This window comes from Miscanthus floridulus, unplaced genomic scaffold (assembly GCF_019320115.1).
Source record: "Miscanthus floridulus cultivar M001 unplaced genomic scaffold, ASM1932011v1 fs_432_6, whole genome shotgun sequence".
Taxonomy (NCBI): Eukaryota; Viridiplantae; Streptophyta; class Magnoliopsida; order Poales; family Poaceae; genus Miscanthus; species Miscanthus floridulus.
In genome coordinates this window covers 1-20,000 of record NW_027096753.1, presented here as the reverse complement: position 1 = coordinate 20,000, position 20,000 = coordinate 1, and the positions used below count along the sequence as shown (strand labels likewise).

At 48.5% G+C, this 20,000-nt stretch overlaps 1 protein-coding gene across 2 annotated transcripts; it reads left to right on the top strand.

Moving 5' to 3' along the window:
- The first annotated feature begins 1,245 nt into the window (after positions 1 to 1,245).
- On the top strand, positions 1,246 to 16,851 carry LOC136531757 (phospholipase D zeta 1-like). Of its 2 annotated transcripts, XM_066524404.1 has the most exons (13): positions 1,246 to 1,880; positions 2,402 to 2,520; positions 2,684 to 2,825; positions 2,935 to 3,102; positions 3,186 to 3,359; positions 4,339 to 4,578; positions 4,663 to 4,779; positions 13,606 to 13,745; positions 13,885 to 14,034; positions 14,112 to 14,268; positions 14,356 to 14,886; positions 16,331 to 16,441; positions 16,675 to 16,851. In XM_066524404.1, exons 2-13 carry the CDS (start codon positions 2,441 to 2,443, stop codon positions 16,834 to 16,836), a joined length of 2,172 nt encoding a protein of 723 aa, XP_066380501.1. In that variant the 5' UTR covers positions 1,246 to 1,880; positions 2,402 to 2,440; the 3' UTR covers positions 16,837 to 16,851. The 2 variants fall into 2 exon arrangements, with proteins under 2 accessions (XP_066380501.1, XP_066380502.1); XM_066524405.1 differs by lacking the exon at positions 1,246 to 1,880 and having other exon boundaries at positions 2,400 to 2,520; positions 2,655 to 2,825.
- Positions 16,852 to 20,000: the final 3,149 nt, after the last annotated feature.

Sequence of the window (20,000 nt, the reverse complement as noted above, 5' to 3'; positions counted from 1 at the left end):
CTACAATACTACACATGTAACATGTTTTCAATCTAGATAATTTAATAGTTATTGATGTTTATATTTTATAAGGTTTGACTAAATATTGTTCTAAAGGACTTGTTTTTATGACCAGAGGGAGTATTAGGGAATAGAGAAAGCAAAGAACTAGGGGTTCAAGACTGAGAATACACTCAATACATGAACTAGAGGACTCACCTGATCTGATCTCTAATGAACCAGCACCTTAGTGATATTTTGTACTTGAAAGTTGAAGCTTCTTTTCAAGATTAGATGCCATTGCAATCTTTTCATACCATCGTTTGACATTTTAATTTGACACCCTCTTTTCATTATTTGTACCTAATAAAAGACAATTGAATAACTAGGCATGCTCTTTTAAGTGTTCGTCAAGTGTTTATTTGACAAGAAAGTGATGGATCTAAAAAATTAATTTCGCATGTCCTAAAGAGTAATGTTGTTTTCTAAAAAAATAACTAGACTCATTTAGTTGGTAGAAAGCATTTATATGAAACAAGTGATTATTACTCCAGCACAAATAAATGTGTGCATGAAAGTGGGTATGTATGATAGGAAAAAAGCCTATTACCATCAAGTTAAATGGTTTAGTTTGTTCGGATAATTTTGATACAACTGACCTTTCACAGACAACAGAGGATTGAGAATAGATGTGTCAAAATGGAGGAAAGGACAACATATTTTGAAACTTAATGTGTATTTTATAGAGTAAAGTGCACTAGAGGTCCATTAACTTTTGAGGGGGTGTCATCTAGGTCCAACTCTGAAACTGCTTTTGTGGGTCCCTAAACTTTTTATGTGGTCCACTGGAGGTCCATACCCATTTGGTTGTCCCTTAGATCCAACGTGGCTTGTACAGTCAGCAACCAGCGTAGCGGAGAGATGTGTAAAATGCAATTAGCCCCTTCTTCTTACCCTATCCCCCCTCTCTCTGATCGTTGCGGTGTTGCCTGCTACCGTTAGCCACCGTCGTGGCCTGCACACAGGCACCCCGCGCGCAACTTGCCTCCCCTCTTATCCAGCCACTGCGGCACCACCCTTACATGCCTGCGCCGTAGCTGCCCGTCCTGCTCCTCTTGCTGCAAGCGACGCAGTCGCCAGCCCAATCCAAGCTGGAGGGCTTGTTGGTCAGGTTGTTGGAGGCATCGGCAAAGACGAGCGCCTCGAATGGGGCGGTAGGGGGGGGGGGGGGGGGGGGGGGGGGGGGGGGGGGGGGGGGGGGGGGCTGGAGGCCGGCCCTTGGGCGTCAGCGATGGCGTCGTATATGGTGGCAAGAAGGATGGGGATGACAGTGCTGGAGTGGAGGAGTGGGGAGCGGAGGCGTGGCACGCTCCCCGTTCCTAGTTGGCCACCGGCCATCTGCTGTTGGCAGGGAGGCCAAGCTGCAAGCCAAGCACAGAGGGCAGTGTCCACTAGCATGAGGGGCAAGGGAGGCATGGAGGCCTGGTATGCGCGGTGACGGTGGGGCCGAGCGCGAGGATATCGTGGAAGCGCAAGGATATCGTGGAAGGTGGCGTCGGAAGAGACAACAGTGTTGAGGAGCTTGGAGAGGAAGGGGAGGTAGAGGAGCGGGGAGCCCGGGGAGGCGTGGGTGGAGAGGGCCTGCAGGCGTTGTACGACGTGGGCCTAGAGACGGTCGGCGATGTGGGCCTGGAGGTCATTGAGCGCGAGGAGTTTGTCATCCTGGCCGGGTTTGAAGGAGGCGATGACGGTGCTGCTGCTGCAGAAACTAAGCATGCCGATGAAACCCATCCTGGAGGGTGTGTGCATGGAAGATAGAGAAATGCAGGGGGATTCAAACGCAAACACACGCTGGCTGCTGACAATACATGCCATGTCATATCTAAGGGCCAAACGAAGAGGTATGGACCTTTGTGAACCGCTTACAAATTTTAAGGACCCAAAAATTTAGTTCTACAGTTGTTGGACCTGGATGACTCCCCATCAAAAGTTAAAGGATCTAGGGTGCATTTTACTCTATTTTATATTACCAGATGACAGTCAATAGATCTAATTTTTTCTTTGAGCTTTATCATTCCCAGTAAACCCCGGATGCAGCTACTGTTGCTCAACTAATATGTTGTGCACTAAATTTCCAAGCTGTGTAATATTGTTGCACTAATATGTTGTGTGTGTGTGTGTTGCATTACTAGGATTTTCTTGTTTCTTCTCCTTAGTGCAATGATGCACAGCTCTCCTGCATGTTTGTGGAAAAAAATTCCCAAAGCAAGGTGTTCTCGATATTGGGTTTAATAATAAAATTTTAAGTTTGGACTTGAGCACCTACTTGCACTATGCCATTTCTACATTTCCTCCTCATCATGGGACATATTCTACTTTAACCCTAGAATACTGAATTAACTTTTGTATTCTGTCACTGAAGGTCAAAGAATGGCTCCAAAATTTGGGAATTGGGGAGCATATGCCAGTAGTACATGATGAGGATGAAGCAGATGATGTGAATGTTCCACCACAGTCTGATGATAACTCCATTAGAAATAGGTAAACACGTTTCTAAATTGATGATGATAGTTTATTATAGATAACTCACTAGTAACTGATATATAGGCATGCTTTATCACATCGTATGTTGCCTTAGAGCAGTTGAGTCTCCATATGTTATTCAATGCATGCAGTAAGCAAGACATTGAACCTGTTGTGGCAGAAACGTTCCTTCAAGTGCTGTTTTACCTGTCATTCGACCAGCTCTTGGACGTCAAAACTCTATTTCCGATCGAGCAAAAGTTGCAATGCAAGAATATCTAAACCATTTCTTAGGGAACCTGGATATCGTCAATTCACGGGAGGTACCAAAAGCTTTGTACATTTCAAAGTAGACCCCCTCATAATTGTACATCAAAATGTCAACCAGAACAACTTATCTGGCTATCTTTATTCAATTTTTTTGTACTACAGGTTTGCAAATTTTTGGAGGTGTCGTGTTTGTCATTTTTACCTGAGTATGGTCCCAAGTTAAAAGAAGACAATGTTTCAGTTGGACATTTACCAAAGATTCAGAAGGAACGGAAAAACCGATGCTGTTCATGTGGATTGTTTAACTGTTGCAAGAGCAATTGGCAAAAGGTATTAAGCCTTTTGCAGTTGTGCTTTGTTTTCAGATATTTGGTTGTTGTATTTGAGTTGTTCAATTGGTTATTTATTAACAGGTCTGGGTTGTCCTGAAGCCAGGATTCTTGGCTTTACTTGAAGACCCTTTTGATCCAAAGCTGCTAGATGTCATTATTTTTGATGCATTGCCGCATATGGATATAAGTGGAGAAGGTCAAATTTCTTTAGCAAAAGAGATTAAAGAACGTAACCCACTGCATTTTGGATTCCAGGTACCTTTTGCATTAAAAAAAAATGCTGCGTTCGGACAGGAACTTGTTCTGCCTTATAATATTTAGTAGTTTGAAAGTCCATGGAGCTTTAAATAATTTTGTTTTACAATACCTGAAGCAACTTTCAGAGGCTACGAGACCAAACGGACCTTTTAATACTTTTCATGTTTTACTATGAACTGGTCGAAGGTGTGGGTGTACAGTGTACACCACTACCATCCAGGTTCGAGTCCTCTCTGGCTCGAATTTGGGTGCATATTTCTTATTTACAAGACACCTAATTCTTCCTAGCTTGGTCAAGTTTTTTTAATGTTTCTCAAATTTTATTAGGTATATGATCTGATGCCTTCCTAGAAATATCTTCCAGAAGTGCCATAGTTAGTAGGATGCCGGGCAGAAGTTTGTAAACAATGGAATATACATGAGCCAAGAGTTAGGGCTATTTTTATGTTATGTTCTGCCTTGTTCGTATTAAAATTTGTTTAGTTGCAAATCCCTCACTATCTCTAGTAAGATTTGATTGCAATGGATATATAAAAGAGATGCTCTCAACAATCCAGAAATAGAAAACATATGTGCTTTTGAAATGCTACTGTGCTACAAATAAAACCTTGCTGGTTACTCTCTGTTCCTGTGGCCCATGGCAGAAGAATCTTCTGGATGGGTGACCACATATTATTTCCAATACCATGGTCACAAGATAAAACTGTAAGAATCATCTGAAAGTTACAGTTCGTCAGTCTAACTCTGACCAATTGTTCCTATTTGTCATAATTGTTTCAATTTTATCTGTGTTACCATTTGGAGCAATTGGTACATCAGGTGCATGGTAGATGATAAAATAATGACAACTCTCTATGTCTGTTGATGTTGGTTTCACTACATTTTGATCAATTTAGCAGCATAATCTTTTATGCACCATTGCACCTTTTATTTTCCTGTTGAGTTTGAACATCATTATGTTTTTTATCGGAGAAAGGTTTCTTCTGGTGGCCGGACAATAAAGCTACGCACAAGAAGCTCTTCTAAGGTTAAGGACTGGGTTACTGCAATAAACGCTGCTCGACAACCTCCAGAAGGCTGGTGTTATCCTCATCGTTTTGGCTCATTTGCACCACCGAGGGGTTTGTTGGAAGATGGGAGTATGGTACAATGGTTTGTAGATGGGCAAACTGCATTCAAAGCTATTGCATCCTCCATTGAGGAAGCCAAATCGGAGGTTAGCTTTTTATTTCATTCAACATTTACTGCAGGATAATTTTCTACCTGTTTGCTAAGGATGATGAATTAAAATTCGATGCAGATATTTATTACTGGCTGGTGGCTCTGCCCAGAGTTGTATCTTCGACGTCCATTCCAACATCATGGATCATCTAGGCTTGATGCTCTACTGGAAGCAAGAGCTAAGCAGGGTGTACAGGTACCATCATTGCTTCTTTATTTTTATGATTTTCATCAGAAATTGTCAAGAATTTTGCATATGAAGGGCAGAAGGGCATGGAATTATGAGGCAACCTTTGCCACCTGTAGTGTTGTTATATATTTGCTGCTCCACATGCTAACGGCTAACAAGGCCATACAAGAAAAGGAACAAGAAAATAGAACATATGCTAAATGAACATTTGAAAAATACCTTTGCATTCTAGGATATTCACCACCTGCAGGTCTCCATCCTTCCTTGCTTTTTATATGCTACGGGTGATGATACATTTGAGGTTTGAAACTGTTAGAATAGGCGCCTAAGGGGCCTGCTATGGGCCGGCACCAAGCCTGTTCTGCTGGTAGCCTAGGGGCTGTTAGAGTATTAGGAATAGTACCACATTGCCTAATCATGTGAGATGTTAGTCCCATGTACTCTATATAATCAGCCCATGAGGCCCAATGCAATATATTAATATTCCTCCAATTATATTCTCTTTCATGGTATCAGACTAGGTTAGGTCTTCCGCTGCCCAACCCACCCCACGCGCGCCGGCACCAGCCGCGCAGCGCCCTCGCGCGCCGGCAAACAGCCGCGCAGCCCGCCCATGGGGTCGTCCTCTCCACCAACCCCCAAGGGCGACGAAGATAGCTCCGCCACCTCGCTCCAGGGTGACGAGGTCGCTCGGCGCCTCGCCAATGAGCAGGCCAGCGAAGCCGCCGCCACCGCGCAGCGCCTGGAGCGTCAGCGCGTGGCCAAGGAGGAGGCGCGTGATGCTGCTCTGGCACGCGCTCTCGAGGCCGAGCAGCAGGCCGCAGCCGCGGCCAAGGAGCGAGACGACGCCGCCCTGCGCGCCAGCGAAGCCCTTGCGCGCGTGGCCATGGAACGCGCAGCCGCCGCTGCTGCACTCGCACCTGAGCCATCGGGCGGCGCCTCTCCACCGCCTGGAGGCGCCTCTACGCCAGCCGATCTCCAAGCGGCCATGCTCCACCACGAGGCCGTGGCGCTGCTCCAGCTTCACTCCCAGGCTGTCGCCGTCAGCAACATCCGGAACCACGTCACCACCGTCCTCGACGTCGACTCTGGTAACTTCAACCGTTGGTGCGATCAATTCCTGCTCATCCTCGGCAAGTTTTCGCTTCAGGGCCATGTCCGCGAAGAGCCTCCAGTCCCAATTTCCCCCGATTGGGCCCGGATGGACTGCGTCGTCAAGTCTTGGATCATCGCCACGCTCACGGACGATCTTGGCGAGATCATCCGTGCCCAGGGCTCCACAGCTCGTCACGCCTGGCTCACCGTCGAGTCGCAGTTCCTCGGAAATCCGGAGGCCCGCTCCATTCAGCTGGAGACGCAGTTCCGCAACTTCGTCCAAGGCGACCTCTCCGTCACCGATTTCTGCCGCAAGCTGAAGAAGATGGCCGATGATCTCACGGCCCTCGGCGAGGTCATCACCGACCGCACCCTTGTCCTCAACGTCATCCGCGGCCTCAACGAGCGCTTCGCCCACGTCGGCACCCTGCTACGCCGCGCCAAGCCCTTCCCCACGTTCCTGGAGGCCCGTGAGGACCTCATCCTCGAGGAACTCACCATGGCAAACCGCAAGGAGACTCCAGCAGCTGCCCTTGCTGCCACTACGACTCCTACAGCAGCTCCTCCTTCGTCCAGCACCGGTTCTGGAGGCGGTGGCGGGGGCTCCAAGCCTTCCAACAACCGCCGCAACAAGCGCGGCGGCGGCGGCAAAGGTCAGGGCAGCAGCGGCTCTTCAGGACAGGGTTCCAAGGCTCCTACCGGCAACAACCAGCAGCAGCAAGCTGCTGGACAGCAGTAGCAGCAGGCCGGAGGGGGGCGCCCTTGGCCGAGCTTCTACAACCCCTGGTCCGTCTCCATCCAGATGTGGCCAGGGGGCCCTCGACCACCTCTGGCGCCCATCCCGGTGCCTCCTCACCTCCAGGCGCAGCAGCAGGCGCAACACCAGCAGCAGCAACAGGCCCTGCTCGCCCAGCAGCAGCAGCAGGCTCTTGTTGCTGCCCACCAGCAGGCTGCCGGTCAGTGGGTCGTTCCGGGGTATTACAACCCTATGACCGGTCTCCCCTCCTGGGACCCGACGGACCTCGCGGCGTCATCGCGGCGTCATTCAGCACGACGTCGCTGACCCCTCCTTCGAACAATGAGTGGTACTTCGACTCAGGTGCTTCTTCACACATGACAGCTCAGTCTTCTTCTCTTTCACATACTCAACCTTCGTGGTATCCTAATCCTTCATCTATTATTGTCGGTAATGGCTCCCTTATTCCTGTCATTGCAACTGGCTCCACAGAGTTATCACCTTCTCTACGTCTTAATAATGTTCTTGTGTCGCCACAAATTATTAAGAATCTTATCTCTGTTCGTCAATTCACTATTGACAATAATTGTTCTGTTGAGTTTGACTCCGCTGGTTGTTCTGTGAAGGTTCTTCCGTCTCGGAAAGAGATCGTCAGGTGTAATAGCTCCGGGCCACTGTACCCACTTCGCCTTCCACTAGCACTCTCCTTTGCCGCTCAGGGCTCCTCTCCACTGTGGCATCGGCGTCTTGGGCATCCCGGTCATGAGGCCTTGTCAAAGCTAGCGTCTAGTGTGTCTTTTTCTATTCAGGATTGTTTAGATTTATGTCATGCTTGTCAGCTAGGACGTCATGTTCGTCTACCTTTTCATGTGTCCACCTCTCGTGCGTCTAGCAAGTTTGATCTTATTCACTGTGATTTATGGACCTCTCCAGTTGTCAGCATCTCTGGTTATAAATACTATTTGGTCATACTTGATGATTGCACTCATTATCTGTGGACATTTCCTTTACGACTTAAATCTGACACTTTCAGCACGCTTGCTCACTTCATCGCCCACGCCTCCACTCAGTTTGGCGCCCGCGTCAAAGCCGTCCAGTGCGACAACGGGAAAGAGTTTGACAACTCCAGCACCCGCCACTTCTTCCTCACTCAGGGCATCCACCTTCGCATGTCCTGCCCTTACACCTCGCCTCAGAACGGTAAAGCTGAGTGCATTATTCGCTCTACAAATAATGTTGTTCGCTCCCTACTCTTTCAGGCGTCCATGCCTCCCTCCTACTGGGCGGAGGCTCTCTCCACGGCGACTGTTCTCCTCAACATATTGCCCACCAAGACTCTAGAGTTCTCCACACCTCATCTTGCCTTGTTTGGCAAGCCACCCACATATGATGATCTGCGAGTTTTCGGTTGCAAATGCTACCCCAACATGTCTGCCACTGCTATTCACAAGCTTGCTCCTAGGTCTGTCCTGTGTGTCTTCCTAGGCTATTCAGCTCATCATAAAGGGTACCACTGCCTTGACCTATCATCCAATAGAGTCATCATCTCCCGGCACGTCATCTTCGATGAAACGGCCTTCCCTTTTGCTGAGCGTCATGGTCCCAGTACTCCAGCAGACCTCGAGTTTCTTGCCGATGACAGTACTGATATTGTGCTCGCTCCTATTGGACCGTCGCACAAGTGTTTACCTGCAGGGACTCCCTCCAGCACCTTCGACGCCACCCGCGCCCCTGCCGGTCCCCGTGCGGCCGTGCCTGGGGCGCCCCTGGAGCCTGCCGAGGATGCTGAGGATCCTCGGACGCCCGCACTCTACGTTCCCCCCGCCCTGCGGGTGTCAGGGACGTCCACCGCGCCACGCGCGGCCACCAGGAGTCTCTTCCGCGCCACGCGCGGCCCTGGAGCTGCCCGACGCGCTGCGTGCAGGCTCGTCTTCCTCGGGTTCTCCGGTGTCTCTTCAGGCACCCCGTGGGCCACCACCAGGTTTCCCACCCCTCCGGCCACCCCGGCCGCCCAGCGACTTCACGTACATCTACAGTCGTCGACAACGGGAGCTGCCGGCTGCCCCGACTGCGGCCCCAGCCGGCCCGGCTACTGCACCGGCCGCCCCCACTGCTGCTGCCGCTGCCCCGCTGCCCAAAGGGGCGGTTCCTGCTCCTCCGGCAGCCAACCAGCACTCCATGGGCACACGATCGAAGAGCGGCTTCAGGATGCCTTCTATCTACCACGCTGTGCCTCTCTCACCGGTGCCGAAGACCTTCCGTAGTGCTCTTGCCGACCCCAATTGGCGAGCAGCTATGGAAGAACACAGTGCTCTCCTACAGAACTGCACTTGGGACCTTGTGCCTCGTCCGCCTCGGGCCAATGTTGTCACTAGGAAGTGGATCTTCAAGCACAAGTTTCAGTCTGATGGCTCCCTCGAGCGGTATAAGGCGCGTTGGGTTCTTCGTGGTTTTACCCAACGGCCTGGTGTGGATTTTGATGAAACCTTCAGCCCTGTCGTGAAGCCTGCCACTGTTCGCACGGTGCTCTCCTTGACGCTCTGTCGCCGCTGGCCCATTCACCAGCTGGATGTGAAGAACGCCTTCCTTTATGGCGACTTGACTGAGACAGTGTATTGTCAGCAACCGTCCGGATTTGAAGATGCAGCTCATCCCGACTTTGTCTGTCTTCTGAAGAAGTCGCTCTATGGCTTGAAGCAGGCTCCTCGTGCTTGGTACAGTCGGATGGCTTCTTACTTGCTGTCCATTGGGTTTGTTGAAGCCAAGTCAGACACTTCTCTCTTCATCTATCAGCGCGGATCAGACACAGCCTACCTGTTGCTTTACGTTGATGATATTGTCCTCACAGCTTCGTCTTCAGATTCTCTTCGGCGGATCATCTCAGCTCTTCAGCGGGAGTTCGCCATGAAAGATCTTGGTGAACTACATCACTTCCTCGGGATGCATGTTCAACGATGCGGCGATGGACTTCTGCTCTCACAGCGACAGTACATGCTGGATATCTTAGATCGCGCCGGGATGGCTGAGTGCAAGCCGTGCTCTACTCCAGTTGACACCAACTCCAAGGTTGCTGCAGCTGAGGGGGGGCCAGTGTCTGATGCTACAGACTTTCGCAGTCTTGCAGGAGCTCTTCAGTACTTGACATTCACTCACCCAGATATTGCATATGCTGTTCAGCAGGTTTGCCTTTACATGCATGACCCTCGAGAGCCTCACCTTGCTGCCCTGAAGCGGATTCTTCGCTATGTTCGGGGCACACTCCACCTCGGTCTTCTGCTGCGACCGTCTACTCCGACTGATCTTGTTGTCTACACCGACGCTGACTGGGCTGGTTGTCCGGACACTCGCAGGTCCACCTCGGGCTATGCAGTGTTCCTCGGCGACAATCTTGTTTCCTGGTCATCCAAGCGCCAGAATACAGTGTCAAGATCAAGTGCTGAAGCCGAGTATCGCACAGTGGCTAACGGAGTTGCAGAGGCGACTTGGCTGCGACAGCTTCTCTTGGAGCTACGTGCCCCTCTTCGGCGCGCCACACTGGTGTACTGCGACAACATCAGTGCCGTCTACATGTCCTCCAATCCGGTGCAACATCAGCGCACCAAGCACATTGAGATCGATCTTCACTTCGTCCGGGAGCGAGTTGCTATTGGTGATCTTCGTGTTCTGCATGTTCCTACTGCCTCGCAATATGCAGACATCTTCACCAAGGGGCTGCCTACTTCAGTGTTCACGGAGTTCAGGTCCAGTCTAAACGTGCAGAGTGGCTGACGTTTCGACTGAGGGGGTGTGTTAGAATAGGCGCCTAAGGGGCCTGCTATGGGCCGGCACCAAGCCTGTTCGGCTGGTAGCCTAGGGGCTGTTAGAGTATTAGGAATAGTACCACATTGCCTAATCATGTGAGATGTTAGTCCCATGTACTCTATATAATCAGCCCATGAGGCCCAATGCAATATATTAATATTCCTCCAATTATATTCTCTTTCAGAAACCATAGAATAGTTGTCAATCTGTTATGACGCACAGGACAACTGAATTCACAAAGTTTTAATATTTGTGGCCACTATGATGTACTGTAAACACCATTCATGTATTGGGCCATTAATTAACAGTGGATGCTTTACTTTTGTTCTATCATGCGCTTGTCAGATTTAATACGAAATTATTTGAAGAAACAATAGTATTTCCAAAGAGGCCTCATGAGTGGTAATATATTTTTAATGTTCTTATAAACTAAGAAATTATTTAGAAAACATACTATGCTTTTTTATTGGCCAAGTAGTGATGGAAAAAAAACTTGTTTATGTTTCTCTCTTCGTCAACATTTTTCTGACAGGGACTGTTGGGTAATTAATGAGATTAAATCTGGGATAAATGCACAAGTAACATGTTCATAAATATTTAAAGTGGTATATGTACAAACTCTCATTGAAGATACTCATCTAGTTTCGTGTTTAAAGTTATAACATCTAATATCCTAGAAGCTCCATTTTATTGATCATGTTATTCCCAAGGATTTTTTTCATAGTAAGCTACCCTGTTCATAGTTTAATGCCTAGGGGACATAATACAGTAATAGAGAGAGAGGGTGAGGCTGTGAGGGCATGCTGGAAGGAGCACCAGAAAAAGCTCTTAAGACGTGGGCTACTCAGAGAGTAGGGAACTGAACCAGTAAGAACAAAACAGTTTTGTTTAGCTCCCATCCCATGTAAGCTGGAACTGAGGCTGCCAGATTGTTTACTTTAGTCAAATATTTAGAATGGCTGGAACAGCTGGTATTTCAACTGATGAGATATGCATATACCAGTCACTGTTTTATTCCTGTGAAAATGCTGTGTTACCCACCATTCTAACTGGAATTGAATGGTAGTATGGAGATAACCCTTGCTAACATATGCATGTATCGTAAGTTTTTTTGCAAGAAACAAAGTAATTTCTACATAAACTGTACATGTGAATCGGTTCTGTTACTTTGGTTTCTTGAGGCAACATTTTTTTCCAAATGCCTTTATTATTAGAAGTAAAATGAGAAAATATCTATCTATACCTAATAATAAAGAGGCAAAATTTCTGCTGTACTTTTTTTTCTGCCTCCTCTGAATTCCTTTTCTAGGCCGGGTTCGAATTCCTTTTTCAGTTCCGTTTCCATCCGTATTTTTACGGCTGCTCGCCTGTGTTCCATCTTCCAGCACGTCCGCTCCTTGGAACTTGGTAGTCCTAGCGACAACAACAACTAGCCTGTGAAAAATACCCCTAAAACTTCATGCCACAAGACCTGAACCCAGGTCTCCAATAACAGAAGAGAGACCACACACCGAGGCACCATATGCTTTACGTGGGCACCATATGCTTTACGTGATATAAAACAAAATGTTTTATATTTGATTCTCCTTTGAGCTGCATTGATTCGAGAAATCCAGGTTGATACATAAATACTTGATTTCCTTTTCTGTTTCACCTCAGCCGTGGAACAGTACAAGATGAAATGTTATAAATGATTAGGTCAAAGTAATTTTGAAGTGCTTGATGATCATCTTGATTGGGCACTACAATAACCAAATTGCATTATAGTTCAATAAAGAATCTTGACACGAAGATACTTTTAGGCTTGGTTGGTGCCGTAGTTTGTTTGCCACGGATATATCCTGTTTGAAACTGCTTAAAAGTGGATTCTCAGTTGCAGAACGCGACAATCATGCAAACACGTCATGGTTGCGGTGATTTTCTCCTCGCAACCTGGATTTGAACTAGAGTCCTGTTTTTTGGTACCGCGACTCACACCACAGACGTACTGCACGGTGGGCATGCACAAGCCGAGCCAAACATGATCAAAGTACGGCGGGCAAAATAAAAACCACAGTTGCGGCAAAGTTTGGCAACAAAATGAGACTATGACATGTGGAAACAGTGCTAAGAAAGTGTGACACATCGTAGTTATGACAGTGAACCACACAATTACATAAAGAACTATGGTATGACTAACTTATGACGTGGCAAGTTGTGGTTATAAACCAAACAAACACTAAGTCCCGCTCCGTTCTTGGACTCTAAGGACTCCAGTTGCAACGCACGGGCATATTTGCTAGTAAAACCAAACATGCCAAAACCAAGGCCCTGTTGGGGGGCAGCTTTTGCGGCCGCTTCTGGCGAAAGGGGAAAAAAAAGATTGACGCCTCCAAACAGCACGCTTCTGTGCCGATTCTCAGATTCAATGTGAAAGGCTCTTTCCCCTAAGCACGGCCAGCCTCCAGCTTTCCCCAACTGCAGTCTGGTCCTCCAGTTGAGCTCCCATTCACTCCCCTGGCGCATGCCACCCTCCATCTGTACTGTTCCTCAGCTGCATGCAAGTCACCACTCTGTCCTCGTTCCCATGCGTGGCCAGCTGTCCCCACATCATGCTTGCCCTGCCCGTGGCCTCCCGCCTCGCACCTGCTCCTGGCCGCCGTTGCGTACCTTCGCCTCTTCCTGGCTCTTTCTCCCTTCTCATGCTCATCTCTGTCGCCTACCTGTCGCAGAGTGGCCACCATGAATTTGAATCAGATAGCAGGGAGAGATTTCGTCTGCTGCCATCCCTTCCGGTCACCCATTGCTGCAATCCACCAATGAAGGTGGCTGGAGCTACTTCCGATGAGGGCACGCTGGTGGTTGTGCCTCTGCCTCCGCCTCCCTTTGGCTCCACCTGTGCCTCCTCGGCCTCCGATCACCTTGCATGCATGAGTTTTTCTTCTTGGAAACGGATTGCCAACTGTACGCTATGGATTGCCAAATGCACGCTTTATCTACTTTGCTTCTTAGAAAATCTAGCATACCATAAAAGGCAGCTTCCAATTGAAGCTTAGACAAAAGCTGGTCCAAACAGGCCCCCAAGTTAATTATGTTGTTCTATATATGCTTGGAACTCAAATTTTTTATTAAAATAACTGATTTAATTAGCATGAAATGGATTCAGACTATTTCTTGATAACTACTTATTATCTTGGATGACTTTGAATTCATTTTTGCAGATTTACATTCTCTTGTACAAGGAAGTTGCTCTTGCATTGAAAATTAACAGCTTATACAGTAAACAAAGGCTACTTAACATTCATGAAAATGTTAAAGTTCTGCGTTATCCTGATCATTTCTCAAGTGGTGTATACTTGTGGTATGAATGATTTTTTATTCCCTGTTTCCTTTTTGTTAAATATATTTTTTTATTGTTTTTTCTCGAACTACGCACGAGAGCTGCACGTCATTTTTTTATTTGATCTGAAAATTTTAGCTCTTATTGTTTTTCCTTTAAGGTCACACCATGAGAAGATTGTGATTGTTGATAATCAAGTATGTTATATTGGAGGTCTTGATCTGTGCTTTGGTCGCTACGATAGTCCTGAGCACAAAATCGCTGATTCTCCTCCAGTGATGTGGCCAGGAAAGGACTACTACAATCCTAGGTAATTGTGTTGCTATCTTTTACCCATTTAGATGTATGGGGCAAAGTCCCTAAATGTCACTTCATCTCTGTAAATAGGGAATCTGAGCCCAATTCTTGGGAGGACACCATGAAAGATGAGCTGGACCGTGCTAAATATCCCCGCATGCCTTGGCATGATGTTCAGTGTGCTCTCTATGGTCCACCTTGCCGTGATGTAGCAAGGCATTTTGTTCAGCGCTGGAATTATGCAAAGGTTAGTTATGTCCTTTGGTCTACTTATCATCGAAAGCATTTTCCCCATGATTATGGTAAATTAGTTGTTCCTTTTTTTTTCTTTCAGAGGAACAAAGCTCTAAATGAGCAAGCAATTCCCTTACTGATGCCTCATCACCACATGGTAATTCCACACTACAAGGGTAGAAGCAAAGAAATAAATGATGAAGCTGAGGGTAAACAATACCATGATAAGGATGTTGATATTGGAAAGCCATTCTTGACGTCACGCACATCATGTCAGGATGTTCCATTGCTCTTACCTCAAGAGCTTGAACCTCGTGAATTATCCAGTTCAGATTTAAGGATGACTGATTTAGATATTAACCATTCAGATCGTGTAAACAAGAAGAACTTTAATCAGCCTTTGCTCAACCGAAAGGCAAAATTGGATTCTTCTCATCAGGATTTACCTATGAGAAGTTTTGTAGACAATCTCAGTTCCCTTGAGCCATCATCTATTAGACATTTTGATTCGTCGAAAGATGATAGGAATCACATCGACAAGAAATGGTGGGAAATGCAGGAGCGAGGCAACCAAGTTGCTTCAGTACTTGATGTTGGACAAGTTGGTCCAAGGGCAACATGTCGTTGTCAGGTCAGTACATGGTACTCTGCAATACATTTCTAATTAGTTATTAAACACCGAAGAATGAGGATCCATGGACAGCAAGTTCTCTGGTGCAAATTTTCTCTTATGTACTACTCCCTCCATTCCAAATTGTAAGTCGTTTTGGCTACAATTTGGAATGGAGGGAGCTTTTTATCTAGATACATAGTATACATAGTACATATGCTTCACCAATCACAAGTTTCCTGTTGGTAGGTTGTTTGCGGCTATATTATGAAACTGAAATTTACTAAGAAACAAACTGACAGCTTTTATTTTATAGCATATGCAACATTAAGTTAGAAATTATTTGTCTTGCAAACAGCTCTGGTACTAATATTTTTTTTAATGAATCATCACAAAACTGCTAATTTCATTTAACAGAGAAGAGTAGCTGCTGTACTAATAATGTTTGGACACACATGGTAAGTTGCTAACATGGTCTAGACAGCTATAGTGCAGATCCTACTCATTGACGTTGGTTAGTAATATCCAATATCAGTGTAGTTGGTTGTGTTTTATTTTGACAGGCGCGAATGTTACTGAAAGTTAAGGGGTGTGTGGGTGGTGTGCGTGTTGTATTTTACAACTCTTCCTCTTAATGAAATGATACGCAGCTCTCCATCGTATTCGAGAAGATAAAAATAGTCTCCTGTTGCTATGTAAGACATTGTAAAGCTGTTTTGTTGTTTTGAACGAAACTGCTCTTTTGAGGATTAAGAGGGAGGGGACTGTTGGGTCATTTTACAAGAGTTTGAAACTTTGAATGCTGTTTAGAAGAGTTTGTCTTTCACTTTGGCCTTTATGAAGAAATATATATTAGTGTCCTGATTTCGTGATGTCAACTTCTCATTATCTGACTAAGTATAAAGTGACTATCTACATATTTGACTCATATACAAATGTATTGGAGGACATAATTAACTTCAAGTGTGGCTACATCATATACATTCCTTCTATATCTTGCCAGATAAACTTGATATATTCCTTCTACATCATTTTTTGTTCAAAAACATCTTATGATAAGATTGTTAGAACCAAAACACAGGTTTGGGGCTGAATTTCAGATTTCATTAGCCATGCCACAACTATGGCAGGTTGGGGATACATATAGGATAGCTTGCTTGAGCCTTAAGAAAGCTTGCTTGAGCCTTAAGAAAACTACAACATATTCTAGAGATGCTAAAGTAGATGCTAGGGATAAAGATAAGGGCTGACACAGCCACCAACTACTCTAGATAATTATCCTAAGTAGATAAAGACAAGACTTATAGCTGTCAAAGATACAGTCCTTCTGCAGTATTTAAGACATGCCTGTATACTTTTTTCCCCTTGAACAGACATGCTTGTATACTACATTAGATTTGACGTGTATCCTTTGCATACATTGTTTTATTGAAGTAATCAACGAATCCATGTTTTTTTGGCTCAGGTTGTTAGGAGTGTCGGTCAATGGTCAGCTGGGACCACTCAAATCGAAGGAAGCATCCACAATGCCTACTTTTCTCTGATTGAAAAGGCAGAACACTTTGTATACATTGAGGTTTGTGCTTTTTCTTTGACCTTTTAGATTTGAAGTTCTTAACTTTAGTAATTTTTTATGGATAATGATCTGAAACTGGAGTTCATCATGCATTCTTTTTAACTCATTTTCCGGCTTATGTATTTGAGAGAGAATTTAGTGCTAAAAAAACTAACACTTTTTCACCAAGTGCTAAACAGTGAAGATATACCACCATTTTTTTTTGTAACATCCTTTTTGATGACCTTTTGCAGAACCAATTTTTCATATCGGGTCTGTCAGGAGATGATACGATTAAAAACCGTGTACTGGAAGCATTGTATCGGCGCATACTTCGAGCTGAGAGAGAGAAAAAGCGCTTTAAGGCCATCATCATCATACCTCTTTTACCTGGTTTTCAGGTAGTTTTCTGCTAGAAGTTAGAGATATGTTCGATACTGTTAGTCGCTGAATTCTCACTCTTGGTAGTAGGAGAATTCTTGCTCTCATCGAGAGAGGATAACACTAGGAGTTGGGGCAATTTTCTTGTCTATTTCTCACACAAGCTCACACAAATGCCATACCAACCTGAGGGGTTGGGGTTACATATTTATAGGCTGCTAGCCAGCCAAGCATATGCCAAGATGCTAGTCTAAGATGCTAATATGCTGTCCTAGCTAAGATGCTGTCCTCTAGTCTAAGATGCTGTCCTCTAAGATGCTGTCCTCTAGTCTAAGATGCTGTCCTAAAAACAGAAAAACAGCCACAAGGACCATGTGAGCAACAACCAGCCCCACAAAGACCAGCCACACATGACTTATCCATCATTCTCCCCCTAAGTCTTGTGCGTCGTCTTGTAGGAGAGTTGAACCATCCCGGTCCTGGAGCAGAGCTCAAGGAACTTGATCCTCCCAAGGGGCTTGGTGAGAAGGTCCGCAAGCTGGTCCTTGGTGTTGATGTAGTTCGCCTTGATGCTCCCTTCCTCCAAACAGCCTCGGATGAAGTGGTACCTCACCCGGATGTGCTTGCTGCGTTCGTGGAACACGGGGTTCTTTGCCAGGGCCAGAGCGGACTTGCTGTCCACCCTGAGCTCCACCGCTCTAGTGTCTCTGCCGAGGAGATCATCAAGCAGTCGAGCGAGCCAGAGCGCCTGAGTCGAAGCGGTGGAGGCCGCTATGTACTCGGCCTCGCAGCTGGACAGGGCCACCACCTGCTGCTTGACCGACTGCCAGCTAACGAGGCACTTGCCGAGGAAGAAGAGGATCCCGCTCGTGCTCTTGTTGGTGTCGATGTCGCCGGCGTGGTCGCTGTCGCTGTACCCGACGAAGTGTGCCGCCCCAGGACACCTCGGGTAGTAGAGGCCGTGGTCGAGAGTCCCCGCAACGTAGCGGATGATCCTCTTCACAGCCTGCTGGTGCTCCGTCGTCGGTCGCTGCATGAACCGACTAACGTAGCCGACGGAGAATGCCAAGTCCGGCCGTGTGTGGGCGAGGTAGCGAAGGCTCCCCATAAGGCGCCGGTACTGTGTAGCATCCACCTCCTCCGTCATGCTGTCGCGGCTCAGCTTCAGCCTCTCCTCCATCGGAGTGAGAGCTGGGTTGCAATCGGTGAGCCCAGCTAGCTCAACGACGCGCTTGGCGTAGGCGGTCTGTCGAAGCGTGATCCCGGAGTCATCCTGGTGCACCTCGATTCCCAGGTAGAAGAAGAGAGGCCCCAGGTCACTCATCTGGAAGGTGGCCTTCATCTCTTCCTTGAATGCCGCCACCTCCGCATCCTTGGTGCCGGTGATCACCAAGTCGTCGACGTAGACACCCACCAGCAGGGCATTTCCTCCATTGCCCCGTCGGTAGATGGCCGCCTCGTGCAGGCTTTGCTCGAAGCCCATCCCCTTTAGCGTGGAATCCAACTTGGCATTCCACGCCCTCGGTGCCTGCCGCAGGCCATAGAGGGCCTTGCGCAGGCGGAGCACCTTGCCCTCCTTGCCGGGGATCGCAAATCCCGGTGGCTGGTGCACGTAGACCTCCTCCTTCAAGTCGCCGTTAAGGAACGCCGACTTGACGTCCATGTGGTGAACACGCCAGCCCTCCTGGGCAGCTAGCGCAAGGAGTCGCACGGACTCCATCCGTGCCACGGGAGCAAAAGCGTCGTCGAAGTCGACCCCCTCCTGCTGCACAAAACCTCGTGCCACCAAGCGAGCCTTGTGCTTGACGATGGCGCCGGCTTCATCCCTCTTCAACTTGTACACCCACTTAAGGGTGATCGCGCGGTGACCACGAGGAAGGTCAGCAAGCTCCCAGGTGCGGTTCTTCTCAACCGCATCCATCTCCAACTGCATCGCGGCGCGCCATGCCGCGTGTCTCTCGGCCTCTGCGAACGACCGAGGCTCGCCGTCGTCACACGCAAGGTGCAACTGCGCCTCCAGGTCCTCCAGGTCGTGAGGCACCAGTCCCGGCACCAACTGGTCGCCGAGAAGGTTCTCCATCGTACGGTACCGCAACGGCTCGCCGTCGTGGTACGCGTCGATGCGCTCCTCGTCGTGAGAGAGCGGAGTAGCGAGCTCAACCGGGCTGTGCTCGACACGAGCTGGTGTTGGAGTAGTCGTGCCCGGAGAGGTGCCTGTCGGTGCTGGAGTGCGTGGCATTGCCGGCTGTGGTGAAGCCGGCGAAGAACTCATCGCAGCCGAGGTCCTGGCTGGAGAGCGTGGAGCTGTCGGAGTAGCAGGCGCCGGGGTCGGTGGAGGCTCGGGGACTGGGGTAGACGCGCTCGCTGAAGAAGAACTGCCTACTCCCCCAGCTCCCTCGAAGTGGACGTACTCGACAGTGAAGTCGTCGTACGTCGGAGCCGAGCCATCGTCCACCGCCTTGTCCCACGCCCATCCTCGCCCTTCGTCGAACACAACGTCGCGCGCCGTGCGCACACGCTGTGTCTTCGGGTCGAGGATGCGGTAGGCCTTCGAGCCCTCCGCGTAGCCGATGAACACTCCCGGAGTGCTCCTGTCGTCGAGCTTGCTGATGTGGCCAAGCTCCTTGGCGAACGCGAGGCAGCCGAAGACCCGCAAGTGGGAGACCGCCGGCTTGCGCCCATGCCAAGCCTCGTACGGCGTCCTGCTGTCGAGCGCCTTGGTAGGCGAGCGGTTGAGGATGTAGACGGCCGTCACCACCGCCTCTCCCCAGAAGACAGCCGGCATCCCCCTCTGCTTGAGGAGGGCCCGAGCCATCCCCACAACCGTCTGGTTGCGCCGCTCGACGACGCCGTTCTGCTGCGGGCTGTACGGCGCGGAGTAGTGGCGCTGAATGCCCTCGTCAGCGCAGTACGACGCGAATTCAGCCGCCGTGAATTCGCCGCCGTTGTCGGTGCGCAGCACGCGCAGCTTGCGGCCGCACTCCGCCTCCGCAGCAGCCTGCGCGCGTCTGATGGCGTCCGCAGCCTCTCTCTTGCTGCCGAGGACCATCACCCACATGTAGCGGGAGAGGTCGTCGACGAGCAGCAGGAAGTAGCGTCGTCCTCCCGGTGTGGCCGGTGTCACCGGGCCACACAAGTCCCCGTGCACAAGCTCGAGCCTCTCCTTGGCTCGAAAGCTCGCCCGCTGGGGAAAGGGGAG

Bases quoted from the DNA above. Each gene is read 5' to 3' on its own strand.
- LOC136531757 (XM_066524404.1), top strand. From the start codon at position 2,441: ATGCCAGTAGTACATGATGAGGATGAAGCAGATGATGTGAATGTTCCA. The intron at 2,521-2,683 runs GTAAACACGTTT...CTGTTGTGGCAG, and splicing joins GATAACTCCATTAGAAATAG to AAACGTTCCTTCAAGTGCTG. The intron at 13,746-13,884 runs GTATGAATGATT...TTTTCCTTTAAG, and splicing joins TCAAGTGGTGTATACTTGTG to GTCACACCATGAGAAGATTG.